A 26,822-nucleotide genomic window follows, 5' to 3' on the forward strand; every position below is an offset into this window, starting at 1 on the left:
CTTAAAATTGAAACTTGCAGAACAAAACCCTTTCATTTGAAGGAAAGTTCAAATTGATTTAGATCTCATGCCTCTTAGGTTTTCCTTTCTGACTTCTATTTTTCAGCTATCAAATGGAATTTTTTACTTCTCAATCTTCATCTCTGTCTCCGTCCATATCTACAGCATATCTATATCTGTGTCTCTACCTATATATTGTTTTTATTTAAAGTTCTAATTTTACTTAATATAAGCGAATTTTCATTTAAAATTCAAACTTGTAGAACAGAGCTCTTTTCTTTGAGGGTCAATTTCGTTCTAAGAGTTTGAGCACCTCTGGTCTAGTCCACAGTACCCCTGGGTATTTTCGGTTTTGAGATTTGGTCTTTAAGAAGTATCACAGTCATCATTCCAACTCCAGGCTCAAGACCTCGGTCTCCAGCTCAAGTCTCTTCTGCTGGCAAAATCTGCATGGCCATCGGCTGAGGGAAATAACCTTTAAAATGCCCATGTAAGCACAAGTTCATAGAATGAAGTCATAGAAAAGGGAGAATAGCTTATTTCACTTTTTAAAATTCCAGTTTGATATAGATATTATGTCTTTAGGCTTTCCTGACTGCTTTTGTATGTAAATATGCCCTAAAGGGAGTGATCATTGTTTTCAGTTTCCTTTTTCGTATCATGTTTTCTTGATTAAAAATGATTTAAAAACATGTTAAAGAGTGAAAATCACTCTTTGCTTTAGCGGACTGCAGAGTTTGATAGATGCATCCAGCAATTATTCACTTGTGGTAAAAGGAAATGTGAATTTTCTGCACAAAGGCATTTCTAGCTCCTGTCTAGGTTGCAGGGAGAGCACAGCTTGATGGCCCTAAGAGGCAGGGCGGCTGTGTGTGTGCGGGGAGGTGGGGGTGCAGGCTGTGTGCTGCGCAGCTGCGAACGGCACCTCCTGGAGCTGTGGTCCTGTGCGGAGGTCACAGATTCCAGCCTGTGTTGCTGCTTGAGCAGGGGAGGGCTTGATGCCAGGCTTCGAGGTAGCAAGAATAAGAAGGTATCACCTGCTGTCATTTCCCGGGCAGTGCCTTTCTGTACCTTCCTTGCTCTCAGTTTAGGGCGTTTCTTCCGGCCTCTTTGGTGAGTGCCTAGGAATAACGGAGTTGGTTTGAGACAATGTGCAATGGTGCTTAAAGGAAGGATCCTGGGGAGAGATGTAGCTCACCTCTGGGTCAGTGGCTGAATGGTGGCCGCTTGCAGATCTGTTCTCAGATATGCCTCCGAAGCAAGTGTCTTTTAAGCCTCAGCTTTTGGGCTTTTTTTTTTTTTTAAAAAGCTTTCACCCTTGACTTATTTATTCCTAGGTCCTTTTTAAAGATTTTTCAGGTCTCTCACTACAATTCCATTCTTTTACCTCTTTTTCTCCTCTTTTTTAAATTGAATGTAGTGGGCTTTGAGGTGGGGCGCAGCTGCCTGCTCTCTTCTCCTTTGGACTAAATACAGTCCTGAAAGCCAAGGATTAAGATTCAGGATTATGGAATGATTATTAGTACCAAACTGAGAAATTCAAGATAAAGTTTCAAATTTGTTCGGAATTGTGACTTGATCTGCTTTTTTGGAGAATTTCACATAACAGATGTAAAAGCTGCAGGATGTTCCTACGGAGCACAGACTTTAGGGTTAGCGGTACACTGAGCTAGTATCCTGGTTTCATTATCGCCTTGGGCAAGTTACCTATACCCTCTGGCTGAGGGGGCTAGGCGGCCAGCTTATATCCAAGACCCCTGTTAGGTAAAAAAAAAATTGAATTAGGTCTTTTGTATAATATTGTAATTATTATACAATAACTTTCTGCTCCTTTGGTTTCATCCATTCATTCAAAGTGTTTATCAAATGCCTACCTTGTGCCAGGTGGGTGTGTAAGGCTGAACCGCATGAGCAAGGTCTCTGCCCTCAAGGCATTCAGAACCTAGTGGATCAGGGACTGGGGAGATGGCTAATGAACTGTAAACCAGCAAATAGTATAATTACCATCAAACACTTGCTAACATAGGAACTCCCATCATGGTACCTGCTAAGGTAGGAATAATGGGGAGGGGCTATTTAGAACTGTCAGGAGAGGTTTCTCTGAGGTGGAAACACTTAAACCGAGACCCAGAGGATGGGCAGGAGCCAGCTGCAGGGAGAATGGAGGAAGGGCCTTCAGACAGAAAGAAGGTGCTGTGTAAGCTGAGTGGAGGCTGGGACACAGGGTGTGTGGAGGGGAGGTTAGAGAAGTGGGCTGGGGCTCTGTATCTCACCTTGGGAGCCATAGCAAGGGGTTCACATTTTCCTGTAGATGCAATGGGGGAGGCCCCGAAACGTTTGAGCAGGGAAGGAAGCAAAGTGATTTATCTTTTGAAAACATTGTTCTGACCTCTGTGTGGGGAATGAATGGGAATGAGCACAGGCTGGGGGAGACCTGTGAGGAGGCAGGCGCTGAAGTCTAGGGGTGACCTGAGGGCAATGATGGGGCAGGGAGAAGGAGGGCAGGGGGCATTTCTAGGTCTGTTTTGGAGCAGCCTGTGGATAGGAGAGTTAGTCTGCCTCCCAAGGTTTGGCCTGAACCTACTGGGTGGATGTTAACACCATCCTGGGAGAAAGAGCCTTCTTTTGTGGCTGGGTCAGCAATCAAGTACAATTGGGATTTGCCAAGTCTGAGACCTAGTCAAGATATCCCAAAGAACGGACCTGGAGGTTAGGGGACATTTTTTTTCCCAAGAGTTGGAGTTTATTCCTGGTAAAAAACAAAGTCCCGCCCTTCTCCTACAGTCAAGGAAGGTTTTCCCAGGGAGCCCTGCCCTTCCAAATGGTTAACTCTGTTTTCTTACCTCAATTTCTACCAATGACCACTGTGATGCCGCTATTTGGGTGAGGGGCTTCTCCAGGTACCACACCAAGGCCAGGCCTTGGCCTTGAGCATTCCAACGCTCATGGATGAGTTTGAGATGGTCTTCATTAACTGCCCAGATGTCCCTGGTGATGGCCGTGGTGACTGGGACATCTGTATTGCTGTAACCAGAGAGCCAGCAGAGCTCCCACCTGCACGGTTGGCCTGGCCTCGCCTGTGGGTCAGAGCCTGAGGACCCAGCACCCCTGTAGCTCCTGCAGCCTTTACACCCAGACGCTGGAGTTTTCGACTGCTGAGCTCCGCCTGCGGCTTCCTGGGCACAGAGATCTGGGAGTCATCAGCAAGCGGGTGGTATTTAAAACCATGGCCCTGGAAGAGATCACTCAGGGAGAGAATCCAAGCCCAATATTTAGGAATTCTTAGGATGAGGCACCCACAGAGTGGATTAAAAAGGCTCATCCAGAGAGAGCAGAGGAAAATCCTGAGAGTTCGGTGTCCCAGAGGCCAAAAGCAGGAGCCTACTGGGAAGGAGCAAGGCATTCTGTGTGGAGTGCTGCTGAAAGGCCAAGCCCAATGTGCCCATGACGGTATGTTCTGACTTGGCGAGGTGGACAGAGTGGAAATCCCGCTAAGAGCAGCTTGGGTGGTATCACTTCCTACATTTTGGCTGCTTGTGCTGAGTGGTTTATGGCTGTGCTTCTCCTCTCTCCCCGGTTTAGGGTTGCCGGGTATAATACAGGGGACACAATTAAATTTGAATTTCAGAAAGAAAATTTTTTAAAGTATGTCCTCCGTATTACAAGGGACACATTTATGCTAATTTTTTTTTCTAATTTGACTTTTTTTCCCCCTGAGTCGGGCAGCCCACATTGAATTGTACACTTTAAAATGTTTGAAATGGTTAAAATGGTAGATTTTATGTTATATGAATTTTAGCATGCTCGTGAATCTGGCAACCCTACCCTGACTAGACCGTCACCTAGAAGCGACCACATTCTCTGCGTCTGGGTGGAGCCACCAGGGCCAATAAGGAAGCCAACCTTCTTGTTATTTCTGGGAATAGTTCATGCTTCTGCTAAATTCCCTTGGGGCCCCTCACACAGTGCTGAGCATGTAGGAGGCGCTCACCAAAAGCTGGTTTGATAGAAAATCAGTGACACTTGAATGAAGAGAAATTACGCAGCACCTGCGGTACTACTTAGGGGACTCCATGGAATGCGCCTTGTGGACGTTCTCAGGGAGCTAAGTCGTGTGGGGCTAGTGGCTGTGCTGGAGGAACCAAGTACTTCCTGCATGACGCACCTACTGTAGCCCCCTGGCTCTGGAGCAAATGGCTTTGCTGAATTCGGGACATTCCAGTTATAGATGCTTGAAGGCAGCTGGCTTCTGAGGGGCCATTAAAAATCTTTAAAAGGCAGAGAGCCCTTGGAAATGCCCACAAATTCCAAGACAGCCGGTTGGAATCATTTGCTATTTTAATGGGTCATACCAGTTCCTGTGCTTCCCTTTCTCCCCATTCTATGAGGTGGAGGAGAGAACCACAACACTGTCTTTCCACTGACCCCTTCAGAGGCAATTTCAAAGCAATTGAGTACAGGTTGAATCTGAAATGTATGATGAATTAAATATCAGCTGGGGCTTTCGATGAGGATTCTATTTCTTGGTGTAAACCTGAGACTCCAAAGGTTAGATTTAACTACCTACGAAAATGGTTTTTTCTCTTGTGGTTGTTCCCCACCGCCCCCCTCCCCCTTCCCCTCTTGCATCCACAGGTAACATCTGTTTACATGGTGAGCTGAATGCAATTCTACTCCAGTTGATTAAGCCCTACTGTGTGCCAGCATTCAATATCTACTTTGTGTTTGGACCAAATTAGATTTTCAAATAATGTCCCATGGTTCTTACAACTGGGCAGTTCCTTGAAAGGGAAATGCTTCTGGTGGCAGCTTAGTTATAACTAACCTGCACCTACTGAGTTTGCCTGGGTAACAGATTTTGGGGCTGAGGGTGCTAGTACGGAAGAGGGATTTAGCCCTTGAAAGCTAGTGACTGTAGGCCCTCACGACCTGTTTCCTGGGGAGCAGCTTCGGGACCAGCGTAGCAGGCTGGCAGATTTCCATGCGATCTATATAAGGACCAGCTTGCTCTCTGAGATTTTGAAGGCATTCTGTAGATCTTTGACTGCCGGGCCTTTCCTGAAGGCACCCTCCCCACGAACTCATTCGACCTTGAGTTCCTGGACAGCAGGGTTCTGTTCTGTCACCTTTTTGCCCTCTGGTGCCTGAAGCACAATAAGCACTTGACAAAGACTGGTCAAATCCATTCTGTGGACATTACTTGAGCTTATACTGTTGGCTGCATACTGGGATTGGGACAAAGGGACCGCGTTCAAGGGGATTCCAGAGGAATTTACCTTCTAGCTAGAGGAATTACTAGTGAGAAAGGACTGCAGATTTTGGGGGGGTCTGGAGAGGGGTTGGTTTAGCTAGAAGGACTAGCTTATAGTCAGCAGCTCCCTGGCCTGGAAAACTCCCCTGAGGCTGGTTCACCCTAGGATTTCCCAGACAGCGCTGACTCTTGCCTTCAGCACACCCACTTTTTTCCCCCAGACCTAGGGGGTGCCGGAAATACACCGAGCTGGTTTATTAAAGCTTCCCATCCCGCCTTTTGAAATTCACTCCCCAGTTTTTCAATAAGTCTGTCCACTCCTTGAAGACTTCACTCATTACAGCTGTTAATAAAGCTTCAAAACCACTTCTCAGTCTTCAGAGAAATGGGCTTGTACGTTTTCTGGGTCATCCTCTCCCCAGCCTCATGAGGAGTAACGTGGGGCTGCTTTTCCCCTTTCGGTTCCTCTCTGCGCTCACCCACGCTCGCTGCCAGCCTCCGAGAGCTGCATTTGCAGCAAATCTTGGAAAAGTTGCTGATGTCAGCAGCATGGGCGCTGCTGCAAGAGGAGCCGCTTTGGAGGGAGTTTTCCGGAGGGCGATGCTCAAAGGCAAAGCTATTTTGCAGGGTATTTTGCAGAAACTCTTTTTTTTCCTTAGACGGGTCTCATTCATTTTTGTGACTTAGTAGGCACAGTGAAGGAAGAACCATCTAAAGAATTTTTCCCCTCATCTGAGTTTCTTTGTAGGAGGTTTTAGTGAGTATGAAATGAGCAGAAGCACTGAGCCGTGAAGGGGCTGAGGTTGCTTGCTGAGCGGAGTGTGCTGGGGCGTGGAGGCTCCACCTGGGAGAAGGGCAAAGGGAGGGTACACATCATTCTGCATCCAGGGTTTGTTCTTAAAACTGTGTAGCTATACGCCAGAGCCTATTTTACATGCACGCGGAGCTCTCTTTAAATACTTTCTGCAGAAAATTCTTTTGTAAAGTAAATATCTATGTTGCAGAGGGATTTCCATATACAAGTTCAAGTTAGGTTATAGTAAGATCCACCTTTACATCTTCACAACATTTATCCTGACTGCGGGCTCTGAGCAGAGAAACTGGGCGGGCGGGCTTGCTCTGTGGCATCCAGGACAACTGAGGAAGAAACTGGGTTTAGAGTAGCAGCAATCCCCAAGGCTGTTCGGTTTCCCCAGCAGGCGCAGTAGCCTGGAGGTGGAGCCTGAGTAGGAGGAAAGGATCGTGTAGTTTCTAAGAAGGGACATAGGAAAGGGAGTTGAGTCTATTAGCTGAAGAGTGCAGCGCTGAGCAGGGGACCTAAGCTGGGTGGGGAAGGGAGGAAGGGAACACAGGGAGGGCATGATTGAGGGTGAGAAGCTATGACAGGATGTGACATGGGACTGTGGCGTGGGATGTGAGAGCTGGAAGGAGAGGTTGGTCAAGTCAGAAGTGGGGTATTTCAGAGGCAGGGCCATTTCTGCGATGATGTGGCCACTGGGGCATGAGGCAGTTGGAGTGGATGCCGTTGGCGTGGATGCTGTTGGAGTGGAGGCAGTTGGCGTGGATGCTGTTGGCGTGGGTGCCGTTGGGGTGGATGCCGTTGGAGTGGATGCCTTTGGAGTGGATGCCGTTGGAGTGGGTGCTGCTGGCGTGGGTGCCGTTGGAGTGGAGGCCGTGGGAGTAGATGCTGTTGCAGGGGATGCTGTTGGTGTGTTCCCAGCGTGCACGGAGTGTTTTCCTGGACCCGAGCGCCTGGCCCCAGAGTGCGTGCTCCTCCCCTGCAGTGCCTACCGATGGCCGTTGTCAGAGGCTTCTTTTGGTCTGCTGGCACCTTTTTCCAGGCTGGTCCTGGGCGTTTATTCCCCAGGGGTTGTCTGACACCAGTGACAGACTGGGTAAGAGAATGAAAGTCTAGCCCCTGCGCCTGAATGTGGGATGAACTCGGAGACATAACATGCTGCAGGGCTCCCCAGGAGCTCGGGCAGAGGTGACTTGCACCCTTGCCCCTGGACTTGGCCCTTGCTTGTTTCCTGCCCTTCCCTTCCCTGCTTCCCCACTCCCTGCCCGTCTTCTCCTGGAAGCACTTCCTAAATGAATCGCTTGCAAACCAATGTTCACTTTGGGATTTACTCGAGGGATCTACTTAGGAGCGTGTTCTAAGTCAGTGGTTGAAGTGAAATGGAGTTGATGAGAATGGTGATGAAATCAAGGCAATGGGAGGGCGGGATTTGGATGGATTGTCTGTGGGGCCCTGAAGTCACCCGGGGGGAAAGCAGGACCTGGGTGGAAGGCTTCAGGGAGTCTAGGAGAGAAGTCAGGTCTGCCACCAACAGCCATGAGGGAACGGAGGGAGCGGAAGAGCCAGAGGGCTTGGGTCTGAAATACACAGGGGCTTTGACCCCAAGGGTAGACTAGTGGTTTTCCGGGACAGCGGGGCCCTGAGTCTGTGGGTGAGGGAGGCTGAACCACCTCTGCCCAATGCCGCACTCAGAGGACAGTATAGTCAGGGGAAGTCAAGGCATCAGGGAAGAGGCGGAGGAAAGCTCCCTGACGACGCCGAGGAAGTAAGCGTGGCCTTTGGTTCTGAAGCTGGGGGTCCTGAGGTGCTTCGGGAAAGGTTTGAGATGGGAGAGGTGGGGAAGGTAGGATCAGAGCAGAGGAAGCCGAGAGCAGGAGAGGGAGCAAGGCTACATGGAGGGAAACCAGAGCTACATGGACGCTTACGTCCAGTGACTGCACTGGCCTCACGCTTCTCAAAAGAGTTGGCACCTTCAGTTTCCTGGTGGGTGGTGGCCCAGCAGCCTGGACATGGTGTGGAGCGGGGTACTGTTGCTGGCACGTAGTTGGCATCACTCGCTGAGTAAGTGGGTGACTGACACATCAAATTTCTAAATGCCGCCTCCTTCTCCATTATTGTAAAACATCAGTGCACTTACCGCTTCGATGTATTTTTATGCTCTGATACATGTGAACTTTTAAAAAATAGGAAACTTACTGAAGTACCTCCAGCTACTTGTGTCACTGTCATTGGGTGGGGCGCAATGAACAGATTTCCTAAGGTTAGGGAACTGGGCCATGCTGTGCATTATGGACTTGGTCATAGGACTTGTCTCCCTAATGGGTTAACACATTTTATTTATTTATTTATTTTAGTTTTGTTATCTACCGTGGATCTTTTCAAAGAATGGGTTAGGTGGGTACAACTCCGTTTGTATTTGTGACTGCTGATACCGACGGGAGTTTGTTGGGGTGGAGGAAGGCATGCGTGGGGGCGGGGGGGGGGCGGGGGGAGTAAGCGGGGCCCTGAGCACACGGCGCGTAAGGAGTCCTGGGAATGATGGAGGGGTTTTAAGCAGGAGCCAGACTGGAACTGTAGAGGGACCGCCTTCCCGGCCGGCTTGTGCGGTGTGCTCTGCGGGAAGCCCAGCGAGGAGAGGTAGCTGCTGTAACAAGACACCTGGGGAAGGCCAACCTACCCCCTCAAAGGAATGGGCCCTGACAATAGGATTTAATACACTTGGCTCCAGGGTGAAGGAGATATTTTTGGGAACTGCAGCTGCTTCTATTATTTTTAATCCCAATGGGAGGGGAAAAAATTGTCTTTCCTTTTAAAAGTGCTCTGGTTAATTTAAACTGTGGAGGAGAAAACGCAGGGCAGCGGACGAGGCAAAATAACACCTAGGGCAGTGTTATCGATGAAGCATTTGGGGACAAGGCTAAAGCGCCGCCGCTGTGGCTGTGCACCTTGAGGCCCTGACCACGGAGTCAAGGCAAATGAGTCTGAGGTCTGTGGAGAGAACCGCGAGGTGGGCAGCCCTGGATCCCAAACGATGAGCAGTCCAGTGGGAAACCCCAGGGCTGTTCTGACCCTGCACAGCTCGCATGTGGACTAGCTCTGGCCCCGGGCTCTCTGTGCTGGTGTGGGCGAGTAAGGGTCTCTTTCACTGCATCCCACTTGGTATCAGGGGGAACCTATGATGTCCAGAAATTCTGGAAGAGAGGTTCTTTTAAGAAGGCTTCCTGGCAGCCAGGGAGAGAAAATGGCCTAAACCATTAATGGGCAGCAACATAACGCTCTATGGCAGGAATCAGTTCAGCAGACACTCACGGGGGCCTCTCGCAGGCCAGGCCTTGTGAATGATGCTGCAAACAGAGAGGTGCAATAAGAGCTGCCATCTCTGAGGCCCGAGAAGCCCCATCCTGGTTCTCCCGTGGGCATGTCTCCCCTCTGCTATCCCTGGAATGTCTCTCCCTGGAGCACCACCTTCTTTTCTTGCCTCGTTCTCCATCTCCCTCTAGACTAGTTCATCCAGCCCCGTGGCTGCCATACCACTTCTGTTCCCATGCTCTCAAACCGAGGCTCCAGCTAGATTTACGAACACTCCTCCCACCCTGAGTTCCTGTCCCTTATGCCTAACGTCTGCTGGATATCTGTCGCTCTCCGCCTGGATGTGCTCCAGGAGCTGCAGACCTAAGCCTCCTGCCTTTCCTGTCTTGGAGAACACCACGCTCTTCCCAGCCAGAGACCTGGTGTCGTCCCAGACCCCACCCTCTCCACACTTCTCATGTGCCATCCATCACTGGGACCTGCTGGTTTTACAGCCTTTGTGTCTGACCCCTCTTCTTCATCTCCTCTGCGAGGGCCTGAGTCCAGGCCCAGTCCTAAGAGCCTCCTTCTCCGGGCCCTGGTGCTAGTGCAGGACCCTGGCCTTGTGCCATGCCCCTGGTTTATAAATGCAGCGAGAGATTTGGGGGAGATCAGGAGAAACCGTGTGCTTACTAGTCCCGAGAAGGAAGTCACTGGTCCTTTGAGCTCCAAATGAACCAGCAACCATTTCACGTTCCCCAGGGTGGGAGTACAGTGTGTGTGGGGGGGAGCGAGGACAGGGCTCCAGCTATTGAGGTCGTCAGATTCAAATTGTGCTGTTTGCTCCTAGTCAGAGGAACCCCAGGAAAGCAGACTGGAGGGGAATTCTGCCTGCTTGGCTCCGCAGAGGTGACTCACCAAAGGTGAATCATGCCATTCAATAGATTTTTTTTTAAACCTAACAAATATTTAGTATCCATGAGTAAAATAGAATCTTCTAGTCATTGTGTTGAAAAAGCTCAGAGTGTTTGGAGCACAGTGAAGTGAATTACTTCTCTGTCCCCTTTCCATTCCTCCCTAGCTGTTGATGCAGCCATGAAGAGCTCGGCTTGGACTATTGACCTTTTTGAGAACTTAACACCTTGACTCAGGATGTCTGTCTGTGGAATAAAACACACACACACACACACACACACACACGCACAGAGAGAGTAGGACCAGCGCTGCTCATATCTACCTGGCTCAATGAACTCTGCAGTTAAATTGTGTTTGGGGCAGGTGTGTGAACTTGATATTATAAATGCCAGCTCAAGACAGATTTATAGACGGATGCATGAATGAATTCAGGACTGGAGCAAATTGTAACTAGAAGCCTCCCAGCTGTAAGCACTATGCTAAGATCCACACTGACACACAAAGAAAGCATAGATGAAGGGCAACTGATCCTGCTTTTTGGGGTAGGGGGCAGTCAGGGAGAACTTCTTGGAGGCGGTGACATATGAAGTGAGGTTTGAAGTATAAAGAAGAGTTGGCTAGATAAAGAGTGGGAAGAAGAAGTGAATCTGGGAAGCAAGACCCACTCCTCCAGGCTCCGCATGCAGGGACCTGGGTGCTGCTGGGTTTGGCTGGGACGAAGGTTGCGTGTGAGGGCGTGGCAGCGGGAGAGGCTGGGGAGACAGGCAGGCGCCAGGCTCTGGAAGGGAGTCTTGGTGCAAGCCACGGAGCCAGCACTTACTCTGAATCTCTGAGGCTCCCGCAGAGGAGCTTAAGTGCTACGCAGATGTGATCAGATTTACACCTCAGAGATCACCACCTGGCCGCGTTGTGGAGGATGGATTTAAAGGAGGCTGTCTCAGTGACTCAGGTGAGCCACCGGGTCTGCACTAAGAACAGTGAGGACAGATGTGAGTCAAGGTGGCAGCGTGTTCTCAGCTCCCCCTTCCTCCTGTTCCAGCCTTGTTTCCTCTCATCTTGGCTGGCTGTCTCTCAGGCTTCCCGGAAATTTCATGATACCTTGGTCTTTTTCATCTGGAAACAAAGCATGAAGTTTTAAATAGGGCTATAAGGAAAGAGCAGTGATGAATCCCAAGGAGAGCCTTTTCTGGGGTGGCAGGGCCTGCTCAATCACCTTTGGGGTGCAGCTGTCCCATGGAAACAGGAAAAACAAGGTTTGGAATCAGGGGCACACACATTCTTTCAGCTCTTCTCCACGGCCGTTGGATTGTGGCTGAAACCAGCTGCTGCGACAGCGCAGGCCGGCGGGGCTGGAACCGTCCTCTCCTCCATTCTCCTTTCCTCTCCCTGACACCCACCCGCAGCCCCAGCCTACGCCCAGGGCAGCCTTGGGGACTCCAGGCACAGCTGTACCTCGGGGCTCTTTGGAAGCTTGGAGCTGCGGGTGCACGTGGCCCCGGAACAATTCCAGACCCGAGAGGGAGGCAGGGGAGGAGGCAGGTGTTCTCTGCTACTCGCCAGTGGGTTGTAGTCCCAATGGCACTTTGCCTGGGTCAATAGGCAGAGTCACGTTGCTGTGCGACTGTGGCGCTTCTGAAGTGGCTGCATTCGAGGTTTCCAAGAGACCTTGAATCCTGTGGGTGATATGTGTTTCAGGTGGCGTGTGAAGGAGTGGAGGCACTTGGGGTTAAGTGTCTGAGGACAGACCCAGGGACCCACCTCTGCTTATTAGCTTGTGACAGGCTAGTCAGTGTCACCTTTTGGGGCCTCAGTTTCTGTCCTGTCAAGGGGAGGTAGATAATGACCACTGCCCTTTTGGGAAGATGAGGTTCACGTGTGATAAGACCTTTGTCAGCTCTCCCACTAACTCGGAAGGCAAGGATGTGTTCCGTTCACTTATACACCCCCAGCGCCAAACATGGTACCTGGTAAACTCCGATGTTTGTTGACTGAACACATGAAAAGATGATACAGTGAAGTGTATAAGACACGGGAAATCCTGAATCGTGAACTTACCAAGAACTTGTTCAACCAAGAAAAAGCAGATTTCTGCACGTGCCCTCATACCTACCCACATTTAGGGTAAAAATGGAATGGGCTAGTGTTTGTGAGGAACCATTTTAGAATGAAAACTAATAGCAGGGGTACCGCTTTCAACCTTCCCTGTCTTATCAGCTGGGGCTATGAAGCGGGGCAGGCTGTTACTTACGTGACCCGTCCATTATGGATTCATTGTCACCTCCAGGAAACTAAAGTCCATCTCACACACTGGAAAGTATTTTCATCACCGTCTGAGACAAATGCCTCTCCAAGTTTTGGATCTCAGGGCCTTTTCCTCCTGGAATTTCTTTGTCTCCTATTTTTCTGTTCCTATGCTCCAGAGAACTGGCTTGGAAGTCAGATCCCTCTAGTTTTAATCCTGGCTCCACCACCCTCTGACCGCTTGGCCTCGGTTTAGTCATGGAACCTCCCTGGGCCTCAGTTTCTTTGTCTGTGGAGTACGGATGTGTGGTTGCCATGAGCAAATGTGCACCTCATAGGCCTCCAGCTGGAGGGAGTGTCGTTGCCCAAGAGCTGGAGCTGCTGCTGTGGAATCCACTGTGGGCTTGTCCCAACCAATGACTGGGTGCAGCAGGGCCCCTACGGCAGGTGTCTTCCTGGGAATCCTCAGATGGCCGGCAGACTTTGGCTCAAGAACTTCTTGACGGCCATGTTGAACCTTCCTTAGGCTGCAGGTGGTCTAGGATGCTTATGTCCATCCTTCCCCTCCTCTCTCCTTTAGCCGGGGCCACACTCACAAGGGGTCTGTTGGCTATTTCCCCCATTGAATTCCATGCACAAAATCTGCTCTTGGTGTCTGCTTCTGGGAGGACCTGGATGCATGCAGGGTAGGCGTCCCTTGTGGTGAGGACTGAATGCAACAATGTAAGCAAAGTGTTTATTGGAGCATCTGGCACAAAGTAAGCGACCAGTATGTAGTGGGACGTCCTGTAACCTTCACCACGACTGTAGCCACCATCACCTGGCCATTGGGCTTCTTTGCCGGCTTCAGGCACAGAGAGCTCCAGCGGCATCCCCGGTCACAGGGTAACTTTGTGTTAGAGTGAGAGCAACTATGGTCGGTGAGCAGGAGAAACGGACTCATCGAAACACCCTTTAAAAAATTATCCCATTAAACCAAATTCTTCTCCAGCCAATGAAATCTGCAGCCATCTTTGGTAAGGCAACCAACTCCATTTTTAGTCCAATGCACAAAAGATTTGTAATATTCTGAGGTATACCCTGCTGGTATTCTTAATATCTACAAATACACTCCGGTTAGTAAACCAGGACAGCTCATTTGCTGTTCCTGAGAACACTGTGAGAGTAAAAAAATTGGCCATCGTTATTTATATTTTTCAGATAAGGAAACAGAGATACTAAGTGGGAGTTTCAAGGCCACCCAGATGCTCACAGGTTTGGGACTGAAACTCTGGTTTTTGCTGCTGGTGCTTTGGAAACTCAGGGACTGGAAGAATCTGTTCAAGCTCTGTTCCCAAGGACAGTCTCTTAGCAAACGGACATCATGAACTGGCCTGAAAAGATCTTCCTCAAGTCCAATTCTGCCCAGACTTAGGTTCTAGAAGCCCTGGGACCACCCACGATGCAGGAGTTGGTGAAGGAGACCCAGCTGCAACTGGCCTCCATGTTCAGGGCCATCATTTGTCATGAAGTGAGGCTTTATCCTATTGGTTGTTCCCTGAGGCTGTGGAGTATGTTCCCTAAGTAGATTGTCACTGCCCCCACTCCCAGCTGGGAGGGACTGTGACGCATCCTCACCACCACAGGTCCTCGAGCCCATTTGGTGCTAAATAAATGCTTGTTGTTGTGGATGGTGGTGATTCTGATGGAGCTTTGTTTATAGTGTGAAGGAATTATCAGCAATAACAACAACAGAAAACAAATATTTGCTCTATGCTAGGCATTATGCCAAGGTATTCAAATCCAATGATTAAAAGACAAGCTTTCTGACTCCAAGGAGTTTAAAGGCTCGTGGGGAGACAGCCGTGCCCAGTCTGCCTAGAGAGTCCGGGACCACGTCACAGGGGAGGCACTTTGAGACGAGACTGAGGAGGATGGGTGTTTCCCAGGCAGATGCGGGTGGGGAGGGGGCCTCTGGCCCAGGTATGAAGGCATGGAGGTGTGAACAGAGCTCTGCTGTGTGGGAGGGACTGCTGTTCGGTCTTGCTGGAAAGTCAAGTTGTTTTGCACTTAACACTACTCATCCACATTGTATGCATGGCTTGGATATGCCAACATTTCTTCCTTCCATTTTTCATTCATTTCATCAACCATCCTTGATCGGCCTCCAACTGCATGCCAGGCATTATACAGGACACTGGGATACAAAGGTGACAGAGGAGACACAGTGCCTGCCCCCCTGGAGCTCTTAAGTTGAATGGCAGGTAGACAGTCTCTATCAACAGCACAGTGCAGTGGATGTGGGCCAAGGGAGACTAATCTAGTGGGGGTGTATTAGTTCCTGTTGCTGCTGAAACAAATCGTTACATGTGTAGTTTCTTAAAACAAAACAGATTTATCATTTTTGTGGTTTGGGAGGTCACAAGTTAAAATCTGTCTCATTGGGAGGCACTTAAGATACAGGCTGGGCTGGATCCTTCTGGAGGCTCCAGAGAAGACGCTGTGTTTTGCCTTTCCAGCTTCTAGAGGCAGGCTGCCTGCATCCCATGGCTTGTGGCTACTCACTCTGACCTTACACCTCTTTCTTTTTCTGGCCCTCTTGCCTTCCTCTTCTAAGGACACTTAAACTGAGCTCAGATAATCCAGGAACATCTCCCTTTCTCTAGATCCTCAATTGAATTACATCTGCAAAGCCTCTTTTGCCATGTAAGGTCATATAGGCACAGGTCCTAGAGATGAAGATGTGGACATCGCTGGGGCCATTATTCTGGAGACCACAGAGGGAACAGGGGAGAGGTGCTCCCAGAAGTGCTATTTAACCCCTGACTTATGGGTCAGCAGAGGAGTGAAAGTGGAGGCAAGAAAGTCACCTAGGAGGCTGCTGGATTGGTTCCGGCCAGATGTGATGGTGGCCTGGATGGGGCTGGTGGCCATGGTACGGTGAGAGTGCCAGGGATTGAGATAAAACAGCCAGGAGGTCGAATGGATGGGGAACGCGGGCAAGGCTGGAGGAAAGCCTGGACAAGGCTCGTCCTCTCAGGGTCCAGGGCAAGTAGGGACTTGAATGTAGCGTCTCCAGGGAAGCATCGGCAAGATCATAATCCCCAGGGTGCCGATACTAATTCTTAAATCTTTCAGTCAGAGATTCAGAGAGTTCTCTGTTCGGGCAGGTTAGAAGGGGATGTAACATTTAGTGCTTTTATTTGCTAGAATTATATACAATAAAGGCTGATGCTCAGCTTGGCTTCCAAAGAGAAAAACTGATTTTGAGGCTCGTGGAGAAAAGGCTGGTGTACAGACCTAGACAACTGGGTGCGGTCACCCCTCTGACTAGGTGCTGTCAGGGTCCTTGGTGTTTAGAACAAGGAGTGACGTTCCTGCGCTGGTATGTACCTTGAGTTTCCCAAGGCAGAGATCGAGCAGTTTGGCTTTCACAAGTGAGATTGTTTGCCCCGCTGAGGGAATTATGTCTGTCATCTCCGGATACCTTATTTACACAAAGGTCAGACTGTGTCCCCACAGAAGCTACAATAAGTATCTGTAAAATAAAGGAGAACAAAGATCAGAGTGAAATGGCCGTTTTCTGAAATGCATGATAATATTATGTGGGCAACACTACCCTGAACTTCCTGCCATTCCAGGAATGACTCTGCTTCATTCATTTATTTCCAAGGTGACAAAGCTGCTCTCTCAGAAACCAGGGACCTCTGAGAATTCCATGTGTTCTGAGAACCAGGGGAAATGTCCTTTCCAATGGCTTCTTACTAGAGCAAAGTAGAAGAAAAAAAATGATCACTAACAGATCTGGCATGATTATACCTGCGTCATCACATTTTTTTGTTGTTGTTGTTGAGCGATAATGTTTAGGAAGCATTTTGTCATTCTTATTTTTTCCAAAGAACCAAGTTAATTGGCATAAAACATCACTCATTGCTTCCTTCTTTCATTGTGGCCAGCTTTCTCATTCCTCACCTTGAGTAGCCTTCAGACACCCGGACCCTCTTTGCTGTGTCTTATTTTTGACTCATTTTCCATATGGCAAGCTTATACTTCTTTCCTTTGTCTTGTGACCACAGCCCTTCATGTCAGGGCTTGTTGGCTGTTCATCTCCTCTCTGCTGTTTGGTATCACTTAGCCCTCAGCACTTGGACAGAGTAGCTGGGTAGCCACCTCTTATTTATTTCCTTTCCATGTGGAACAATATGTTTTTCAAATATGGTGCTCTGTCATGTATCTTATATATTGTTTAAACAAGGAACCTGAGGGCAAACACAAATGATAACAGAGTCCTGGCTTCAGATTTGGATCCTTGTTGGAGAATAATACAAGTATTTCACATTCAATTAATAACTTTTTTTTAACACTAGGACTCCTGGTGCACCGATTTTAATGCTCACCTCGGAAAGCTGGCCTGGGGAAGATATCTGCGCCTCATTTCTGAGCAGCTGTGTGTTCCGTATTTATAAACAAACTCTCTTCCCCCCCTGTCTCCCACCCTGTTTCCCAGTGGCCGTTCCTGCAGCCGCGCCCCCAGTGTGCCAGCCCAAGGGCGCCACTAACGGGCCTTACCCGGCCCCACGCCTGTCCATCTCCTCCCGCGCCACGGTTGTAGCCAGGATGGAAGGCGCCTCCCCAGGGGGCCTGCAGACCGTCATGAAGTGGAAAACCGTGGTCGCCATCTTTGTGGTTGTGGTGGTCTACCTTGTCACGGGCGGTCTCGTCTTCCGGGCATTGGAGCAGCCTTTTGAGAGCAGCCAGAAGAATACCATCGCCTTGGAGAAGGCAGAATTCCTGAGGGATCATGTCTGTGTGAGCCCACAGGAGCTGGAGACACTGATCCAGGTGAGCAGGGAGCGAGCCGACTGTAGAACGACCTGTGGGGGCAGAGGACCGCATGGATGTTGTCTTTCTGGTTCTGGGGTTATACACCTTTGGTTATGATGCTCCCGCTGGTCAGAGAGGACCTCTCTGGGGAGGTGACATTTGAGCTGAGACCTCCAAGGAGCCAGAGAGTGAGGCATGTGATGATGCGGGGGCAGAAGGGCCACCCGTGCAATGGCCCCCATGTCGGAGCAGGCTGTGATCTGCATTACCTGCTTTGGATGTGGTGGCCAGAGGCAACCGCGGGCGAAAGGGCTGTGGAATTTCAGATTCAAGTCTGCCTATGCAGGCTGCTGAGCTTCCTGGTCCCGAGGTCTGTGTGAGACACGGGGGAGGGAGGGCGCCCTAGAAGCCAAAGGAAGAAGGAATTTTATTTTATTTTATTTTATTTTATTTTGAAAATGAAATATTTATTAAAAATTTTTATTAAAACTATTAAAAAATTTTATTGAATTTATTGGGATGACATTGGTTAATAAAATTATATAGCTTTCAGATGTACAAGTCTGTAATACATCATCTGTACACTGTGTTGTGTGTTTATCACTGCAAGTCAAGGCTCCTTCCATCACCATTTATTCCCCCTTCACCCTCTTCTACCTCCCCCACCGCCTTTCCCTCTGGTAATCACCATGCTATTGTCTGTCTTCATGAGGCCTTTTTTTTCTTGATCGCTTCACCTTTTTGACCCAGTCCCACACCTTTCCCCTCTGACAGCTGTCAGTCTGCTCTCTGTGAGGCTGTTTCTATGTAGCTTGTTAGTTCATTTTGTTCATTAGATTCCACATATGAGTGAGATCACATAGCACTTGTCTTTCTCTGACCTGCCTATTTCCCTTAGCATAATATTCTCCGGGTCCATCCGTGCTGTCGTAAAGGGTAATATTTTCTTCTTATCTTACCATTGTGTAAATGTACCACAGATTTTTTTTTTATCTACTCACTTACTGATGGGCACTTGGGCTGCTTCCAAATTTTGGTGATTGTAAATAACGCTGCAATGAACACACATGTTCTAAGAAAGAAGGGGCACGTACAGTCTAAGAAAGAAGGAATTTTAAAGAAGCTGGGATATGTTCATCTGCCAAGGTCAATGAGGGTGGAGTGGAGAAAAGGCCACCAGACGCGGGATGAGGAGGCTGTTGGTGATGTGGGACAGCCATTTGGTGCGTTTATGGGGATGAAATGATGATAGCAGTAACAGTAACCATCAAGCTTGCTCTTTCTGAGCACTGACTGTGTGCTGCGGCCCTTGCATAACCTGGATATTAAGGAGAAAAGATCCATAAAGAACGGAGGCAGAGGCAGAGAACGTGGGCTACCACACAGAGAAGCACGGCAACCAGAGCCGAGGGGGGAGCTGGCCTGGGCAGAGGTGAACGGGGCTGGGGAGGGCTGTGGGAAGGCAGAGCCCTCTGAGGTGGTGTGATGGGAGGAGTCTTAAGAAGTCTGCGGAGAGAGGACTCAGTCCTGGGTGGAAGGAAGGGAAGCGGCTGGGAGCCCAGCTGGACGGCTTCCCCTTGGAAGTATGGGAGGATGCGTCTGAGGCTGGAGTTTGACTTCCTGTCCCACACACCCTCCTGAACGATGAAGAGCTGTTCCTGGAGAGGGCTGCTGATATTATGGAGGCAAGGAAAAGTCTCCTCTTTCTGGAGGTTCTGAAGTTTGGAAGGCAGAGGGATGGAAAAGACGGTTTCCTTGATTCCTTCTGGCTCTGGGATTAGCTGCATAAATTCTAATGGCCATTACAAGCCAGGATGCTGTAGGACTGCAAATCTAGGCTGGCTTATTGTTTACATATTTCAGATTGCATGGATAGCGTAGGGGTATTCCGAGGCTACTTGTGACCTGGCACTTTCATAGTAATCGTATTCTTTTAAATTAGTTTTTATAATCTAAGTTGACTCTTAAATAAATAAAAATACACATTCCCCCCACCCTGGGAATAAATATGATTTATACCTATGTCCTACAGTTTTTTTTAAAATAAAACTTAAAAAAAAAAAGATTGTATTTATTCATTGTTAGAGAGAGGGGAAGGACGGGAGTAAGGGAGGGAGAGAAATATTGATTGGTTGCTTCTTGCATGTGCCCCAACTGGGGGACCAAACCCACAACTCATGCGCCCCGACCAGGAATCAAACCAGTGACCTTTCACTTTGCAGGATGATGCCCAACCCACTGAGCCACACCAGGCAGGGCAAAAAAATAAAACTTTTAAATGCTGACATTCAAGAGCAATGTTTCATATCACTCTTTCTTGGATGGTCTTACCTTTTTTTTTTCTTTCATGCGAAATGCTACCAAATGTAGCGATGACAGTATTGGACTAATCTGTGCCAAATTTAAGGCCTGGAATGCCATCGAGAATGGAGGGAGTAATTTAGAGTAATTTATACCAAGAGTACAATTGCATTTACACATGTTGTTGTGAGATGTGGTAAGATCCGTTTTTATTTAGTTACAATACATATACTAACCTAAAAGGTGGTCTGAATTGAGTCTACCTTTATACTTGAATTTTACATCCTTAGACAGCGATACCTTGAGGAAAAGAATTATGTCTTATCTTCATGTCCATGTGTAGCCTATGCATTTGCTTTGTATTTAATTACTACCCAATAGAGAAATGCTTTTGGAACGAGGTATCAAAACCAGATGTATAACAAACATTGGTGACACCATGAGATATCTTAGCTTATTCATGCATTTGTTTATTATTTCAGTATTAAGTTTTTGGCTCTCTCCTGTAAGAAAGGACTCAGAGGCCAGAGTGGAGAGTGGGATGGAGGAGTAGAGAGGTTCTAACTCTGGTGCCGCATTAAGACCCACCCCAGGTTTTGAGCTGAGGGGTTTGTCTGTAAAATCAGGTGTGCGTATGTGTGTGTCCTTAAGATCATTTTTATAACAACTTAAAGAACTACCTTTTATTAGGCACTTGTTATGAGTTAGGCACCTTATACCCCTTCTGTCATTTAATCCTTCCAACCACCTTCTAAGTTGGTATAATGACCATTTCACAGATGAGGAAAGTGATGCTAAAAGAGGTTGAATAACATTACAAATTGTCATTGTGGCAGAGCTGGGATTCAAAGTGACGTCTGTCTGATTCCTGCCTTGCCTGGTGAGTCGACAAGCCCTTAAGTAGATCTTGCTTTATCATAAGCTCCAGTCTTTCTTAAACATGTGCTTTAAGTATAACACTTTCTAGAATTTTAGCAGCATCAAGAACCATTGGAGTTCTTTGCTGTATAACAGAAACATTTCTCTGTTTCTTCCCTCTGTACTCACTGAGTCTCAGTCCTGGCCTGGGGTACTTGAAGATCTCCATCTACTGTGATTGAAGGATTTATACTCGTGTTTGTTTCCAGTGTGTGTAGGCTAAGTAGGTTTAAATGCTGAACCTGTGTCAGTCAAGAATCAAACATCATGGTTTGCCCTTCGGCTCACTGATTCCTTCGTAGGATGAAAATGTCCACACTTTCAGAGCAGGCGGCGTGTCGTTCCTCGTGCTGTTCCTCTGAGCATCACCGTATGTAGTGCTCATAAGAAACACAGTATTTGGGAGGCTTTTCAGTGTGGTGTTTTCTAAGCTAGGAAATAATATTACTGCATCTCTTAAGGGTGTGAAAGGAGTGACCGATAGGTAAAAAAATAGATTGATGATATTTATCTGGTAATACCGGGACTTTTGTCTGGATTGAGTGACCCCATCATAAAATTAAGCTGGAAAGTGCAACTAATGTTATTAATAACAAAAACAAAGTATGCAAAGCAGCATAACACCCATGAAATGCTTGGATAGCTTAGAAGAGAAAGTATAACACTTTCTCTTCTAGCTGGGGAGGAGTTTTCCAATGACTTAAACTATGTTATGGGGTACCATGGGACTCTGAAGGAGACCAACAGGTCATTGTCCCTGAAAGGTGAAGAAAGGTGGGTTGCTGTAGTGGGGGAGACCATCTCATTCATTCAAATGTTCATCCTTTCAGTCATTTATTCATGTGTTTTTTTAAATTGCAATTGAGCTCCTCTTGTAACAAGTGAAATACTAGGTGTTGGGGATGGAAAAGAGAATAAGACACACATTGAGCAAGTTACTAACCTGTCTGTAATCCAGTTTATTAATAAAATGTGCCTAAAATCTCGCACGCTTAGGTGTCAAGAGGATTAAATTCTGTAACTCACGCATAGAGCTTTGAACTGTGCTTGATACCTCTTCAAAAAATGATAGTGATTGCTGCTATTTATATTATTATTCAGTTTGCTCAGACTTTCAAGCAGAGGTTCTTAACGGGGACAGGGTTTGCCTCCATGGGCTGTCTGACAACAACGTCTGGGGACACTTTTGGTTGTCCTGACTGGGAAAGTGCTTCAGACGTCTCGTTGGTAGAGGCCAATGATGCTGTTAAACATCCTACAATGCAGGCATAGTCCCGCATCACAAAGAACTATCCAGTCTAACATTTCAATAGAGTGAGAAGTTCCGGAGAAAGAGACATGCAAATTAATGATTAGAATTCATTGCATGGAGCTATTTGAAGTATGTGAAAAAAAAAAAAAAAATGGAGCCCCAGTTAGGCAAATAGGGTAAATTGTGTGGCTATTTTTCTCCTATGATGATAGTCTTTTGTACTCATTTACAGATGAAGAAAATGAGGCAGTGGGAGGTGAAGTTACATGCTCAAGGTCACTGGGTCAGCAATGGAGGATCCAGGATTCACTCTTTGGCAGTATCTGAACTCGTATCCCAAGCTCATAACCACCACGCCTTCCAACAGAAATGTAGAATATGGGCAGGGGTCATTCGGTAGGCCATGGTGAAGGGCATCCCAAGAGCACGCATGGCCCTATGAAGGATCAGCAAGTGGCTTGGGGCGGAGAGGCATGGGAAGTGGTGGTAGGGTGGCTGGGGAAGGGGTGGGGGCTGAATTTGGGAGGTGCCTAGAGAGATTTGCTGAGGAGTTGGGGCTTTATGCTGTGGGAAGTGGCGGGTCACTGAAAGATTTAAGCACAGTAATGACATGATGGAAGTTTTCTGTTGGAAAGGTAACTCTTGGCAATGGAGAAGTTGGGTTGGAGGAAGGAGAAATTGGAGGAAGAAAGACCAGTTAGAAGACTATTGCAACCTCATAGATGAGGGGTGCTAAGAGATAGAGACAGGTCCACCTTTTAGAGAGCCTGACAAAGAAAACTTGAAAACAACTCTTTTTCCACTCAGCAAAGGTTTCGGGATGCGCGCTCTGCTCTCCACATGCCTGTCTGTTCAAGCCGATGCGGGCAGCGTAGGCAGCGTGGCCTGGCCATCAGCGTTCGCGCTCTGGAGTTAGCCTTCCCATGCTGGATCTCTTTACCGTCTATGGGTGTTGTGACTTAGGGAGTAACCCTAGGCCTCAGCTTCCCTTCTGCACTTTGGAGATTGTAATAACAAGATTCACTTGTTAGGGTGCTCTGAGGAGTAAACAAAAAAAGCCCAGTTGCCTTTAACTATTGTGATGGCCACTGTTTATCTGTTAGGGAAAGCAGAAAAAACCCTAAAGGCCAGTGAGTCCCTAAAGCGTGTGTAACCTGGGACTCCCACTAAGAGAAAAGAGAAGAAAGTGCCTGAAATGCCCTTTGGGGTTTCCAACCCTAAATATTCAAATTGGCAAATTTCCTCGTTTTGCTTCTGCTGTTTAAGTGCAAGTTCCCTTCACAGAACCTGCTCCCCTGAGTGCGGGGCTGGGCTGCTTCCTCTGCTCTGCGGCGTCTTTGCAGCTGGAGCCCAGGGAAGGCACGGAGCAGTTTTCTATTCCATTTGGAAGGCTTATCCTGGCCACCTAGATAATCATTTTCATCCTGAGCTTTGGTGGAGATGCTCTGCCTCAAGTCTATTTGGTAGGTCCCTGGCTGGCTTTGTTGATCTGTTCTGCCTGGTTGTTCTCTGTGTCGTTGGAGATAGTTTTGGAGAACCTCGGGGACCCGGAAGGCTCAGGCAGCTCCGCAAGGAGCAGAGCACCCGAACAACACGGTGCGCATTGATTCCAAGCTGTGACTGGGGGAAAGAGCCTGAGTTCTCTGTCCCTGGATGCCACTTACTCTGCAGTGAGGCTCCCGAATCGGCTGTCTCGTGCCCCGGGGCAAGCCACTTAACCTGAGCTGGGCCCAGCAATTCAGCCCACGGAGGACACAAGAGATCCATCCATCTCTAGAATCTCACCCCTGAGACAAGCGAAGGCGTCTGCAGAGGACTCTGAGAGGAAAATCCTGCAGAGCTGCTGTAATATTAAAAAACAGCCACCATTTATTGGTTGTTTACTTTCCTCTAGGCACCGTTCTAAGTGCTTCAGTCCTTGAGCTCATCTAACCCTTGTAACAAGCTGCAGGCGGGTTCTGTCACCATCATTCCTTTTTATGAATGAGCAAGTAAATGCTCAGAAGTCAAGTCGCTGCCCCACGTAGCTGTCAATACGTGGTTAAACCGGGATTTGAGCCTTGGGGGCAGGATTGCAGAGCCCCTGTGTCTAACCACTGTGCTGCGCCGCTCATTTGTGGTGGGGGTGTCAGCCACACTACGTGTGGGCCTTTTCTCAAAGCTTTTACTCCAAGGGAAAGGCTGGAGGGGGGAGGAGAAATTACTAGGGAAGCCTGGGCTGTCTGACCCGGTACTATTGCACTCCAAATGTGGACTATTGTATTTTCAAAGAAGGAGGGTGTCGATGAGGGGCAGGAGTAGGGACATTGGAGTCAGATAGAGCTGAGTGCCAGGCTCCTTGGGTGTGGTCCCCCCGGAGTGGGCGGGCCACCTCACTGCCTGGAAGGCTGGCTCTGGCCCTGGCATACAGCCTTTGCCTCCGCCAGTTACTTAACCTCTCGGAACCCTCTTGACCTCCAAAGGGTTACCTTTTATTCACAGCAGCTCGCTTGTCTGAAGGAAGACTGAAGTTTTCATCGGCCTCAAATGTGTCCGGTCTGGAATTTCCTGGAAGTACGATCCTTTTTGGGGAGGATTCCCTTCTCATCCTGTGATGTCTTCCTGTCCTTGACTTGCTCTGTGACATTCTATGTTGGTGAATGGAACCTTTGCCACGGGTTTTCCACTTTGTGACCTCTTAGGGATTTTTACCCTTTGCTAATAAATGATTAGAGTTTTAGATGCTTTGCTAGTACTCGGGCCTCAAGCCGGTTTGGTGAATAACGCTTGACACCGTTTCTTCAGCCTGGCTCTGCAGGCTCAGGGCTGGGTAGTTTACATACTTATTCCTGAGCCTCATTTCTCACTCTCCATTATCCTGTGTGGCGGCCACTGTTCCTGCCCCAGTTGGCAGAGGCTAGGAGTCTGGAATTCAGATCTCCTAGACTCCAGTGCCTGTGTTCTCTTTCTCTATCCTTGAGTTGACACAACAGGGCTAGAGAGTGTCTAATTGTATCAAGACAAATTCCTCCTGACTAAGGGAAAATCCACACAAATGGCAGGATGGGAAAGCTCCCAACACAGAGCCCCTTCCTCCTTTCTCCCTGGATTTATAGCCTTCCCAGCTTGCAGAGAGCAATTGTGCCAAGTCAGGGCGCTGGACTGCGGGCCTCATGCATGCTGACTCATTCCCTGGCTGTGCTCTTTGGGCCTGACTCCACCATGCCTCAGTGGAGCAGCATTTCCTTTGGGAGGTGGGCAGAGGACTGGGTGCAATGCCGTGGCCCTGGCCATGGACCTTTGGTGTCGGCGTCATGACCAAGGCTGCTGTTCTGCAGATAAGGGAAGGGCCAAAGATCACGAGCTGCCAAACCGTTCTCTCTAGAAGCAGGAAGTGTTGATTAATTGCCATGACCCAAGGCTGTGACATTGTCCATTCTGTTCTTCTGTCAAGTTCCAAACCACTCACTCACTCATTCAATCATTCGTTCATTCATTAATTCAACAAATTTATTGATTGCCTGCTGTGTGCCAGACAAAACATTAAGTTCTGGGGACATAGTATGAGTAAAAAACAGACCGTAGGCGCTGCCCCCTTGGAGCTTATAGCTAGAGTGATTAAACATCCCAGTTTTTGTTGTTCTGAAGCCATTGTTAATATCTCTTTCTTTCTCAAAATTGTTCTAGTTTGAAAGATAAATTTCACTGTCACCCTACTGATAGGAAGTGATAGAGGCAAACCTTATATGTCTAATCACACAAATGAGGGTAAATAACACCAGGATGGATGCTGCGAAGGAGAGGGAGGTGGAGCCATGGGGCACTAGAGAGAACATTTGAGCAGAACTGACTTAGCCAGACAGGGATTCGAGGAGAGGGAGCTGAGTGAGGGTCTACAGTGGGAGGAAGCTGGACTGTCTAAGCACAGAGGAGGGAGCCAATGGGGCCAGAGATCATGTAGCAAAGGGAACTGGGTCAGCGACTAGACTGGAGATAGTCAGGGGCCAAACCATGCCAGGCCTGGTGTTGGATTGTATCCTAAGAGCACTGTGAGGCTGTGGCTAAGTTTCAAGCAGCTGTGTGTCATGATCTGATTGATCAGTACATTGCCATTTTGGTCCCTCATATCAACCTCAAGGGTAGCAGTGGCAGTTAGGGGCTGGTTTGAAGTCATTGATTCATTGATTTATTCATTGAACAACTAAATATTTGCGAAGTGCCATCTGTGGTACTCTGCTAAGGGTTTTGATTTGGATTTCTGAGCTGGTTTATCCTCAGAGGTGCCAACACTCAAGTCCAGGGGACACCTTCGTGGACCCTCCATGGTGAGTGGGACCCTGCTTGGCCCTGAAGCATCAGGCACTCACGTTGGCTTCTACACTTTTTAGACACTGTCAGATAATCATTGTTTTTCTCGTCTGTCTCTGTCCCATGACTGTGGGCTCTTGCAGGCTAAGCCTGTATCTTTTATCAATATATCCCTCATGCCCGGCCCAGTGGCTGGCCCAAAGAATATGCATAAGGTTTGAGGAACAAGTGAGTAAATGGGACCTTCTAAATCTGTTTTGGAGACCAAGAGCCCCTTCATTTAAAACCTTCAGGAAACCAAACAGAAGATGATTTTGTTCCTGTGCAATATAAGACTTTTCCTTCTAGGTCATCCTTCTCTGTCTTTATGCAGGAGCAGATTCCCTTGGTGTCTCTAGCTAGCCCTGTAAGTGTTACATATTTAGGAATGTGAGGATTTTAAGGAGGGGCCATGTGAGACATCCGTTCATCAACCTGTGGAAACCGTTGCCACGAGTAGGAGAGCAGAGCCAGAGAAGCTCCGATCCCTTCTTCCCTGGTCCGTCCCTTCTTCCTAGTGGCCCTTGTGCAGGAAGTTCAGGCCACAGCCCGGGCAGCAGGTGACCTCTGGTGAGGGCAGGTTTAAGTTCTTCGTGACTAAGGACCCAGCTCCAATGAGTTGAAGTGGCTCCCCACAGCTGTTGCCCTGAAGTTGGAGGCCCGCCCTTTCTCCAGCAAACCGTTCCATGCGTGCAAGATTGGGCCTGCAGCCTGTGGCCTGTCTCTAC

At 48.4% G+C, this 26,822-nt stretch overlaps 1 protein-coding gene across 1 annotated transcript in view; it reads left to right on the forward strand.

Moving 5' to 3' along the window:
- KCNK10 (potassium two pore domain channel subfamily K member 10) overlaps positions 1-26,822 on the forward strand; it is a 113,018-nt gene that overhangs the window by 39,167 nt on the left and 47,029 nt on the right. Inside the window, exon 2 of the mRNA XM_054566981.1 lies at positions 16,981-17,315. Within this exon, the coding sequence (XP_054422956.1) occupies positions 16,981-17,315 (335 nt within the window). The remainder of the gene's footprint in view (positions 1-16,980; positions 17,316-26,822) is intronic.

The sequence above is a fragment of the Pteronotus mesoamericanus genome, unplaced genomic scaffold, assembly GCF_021234165.1.
Source record: "Pteronotus mesoamericanus isolate MK-2021 breed Mesoamerican mustached bat unplaced genomic scaffold, CSHL_Meso_final contig_182, whole genome shotgun sequence".
NCBI classification, from domain to species: domain Eukaryota; kingdom Metazoa; phylum Chordata; class Mammalia; order Chiroptera; family Mormoopidae; genus Pteronotus; species Pteronotus mesoamericanus.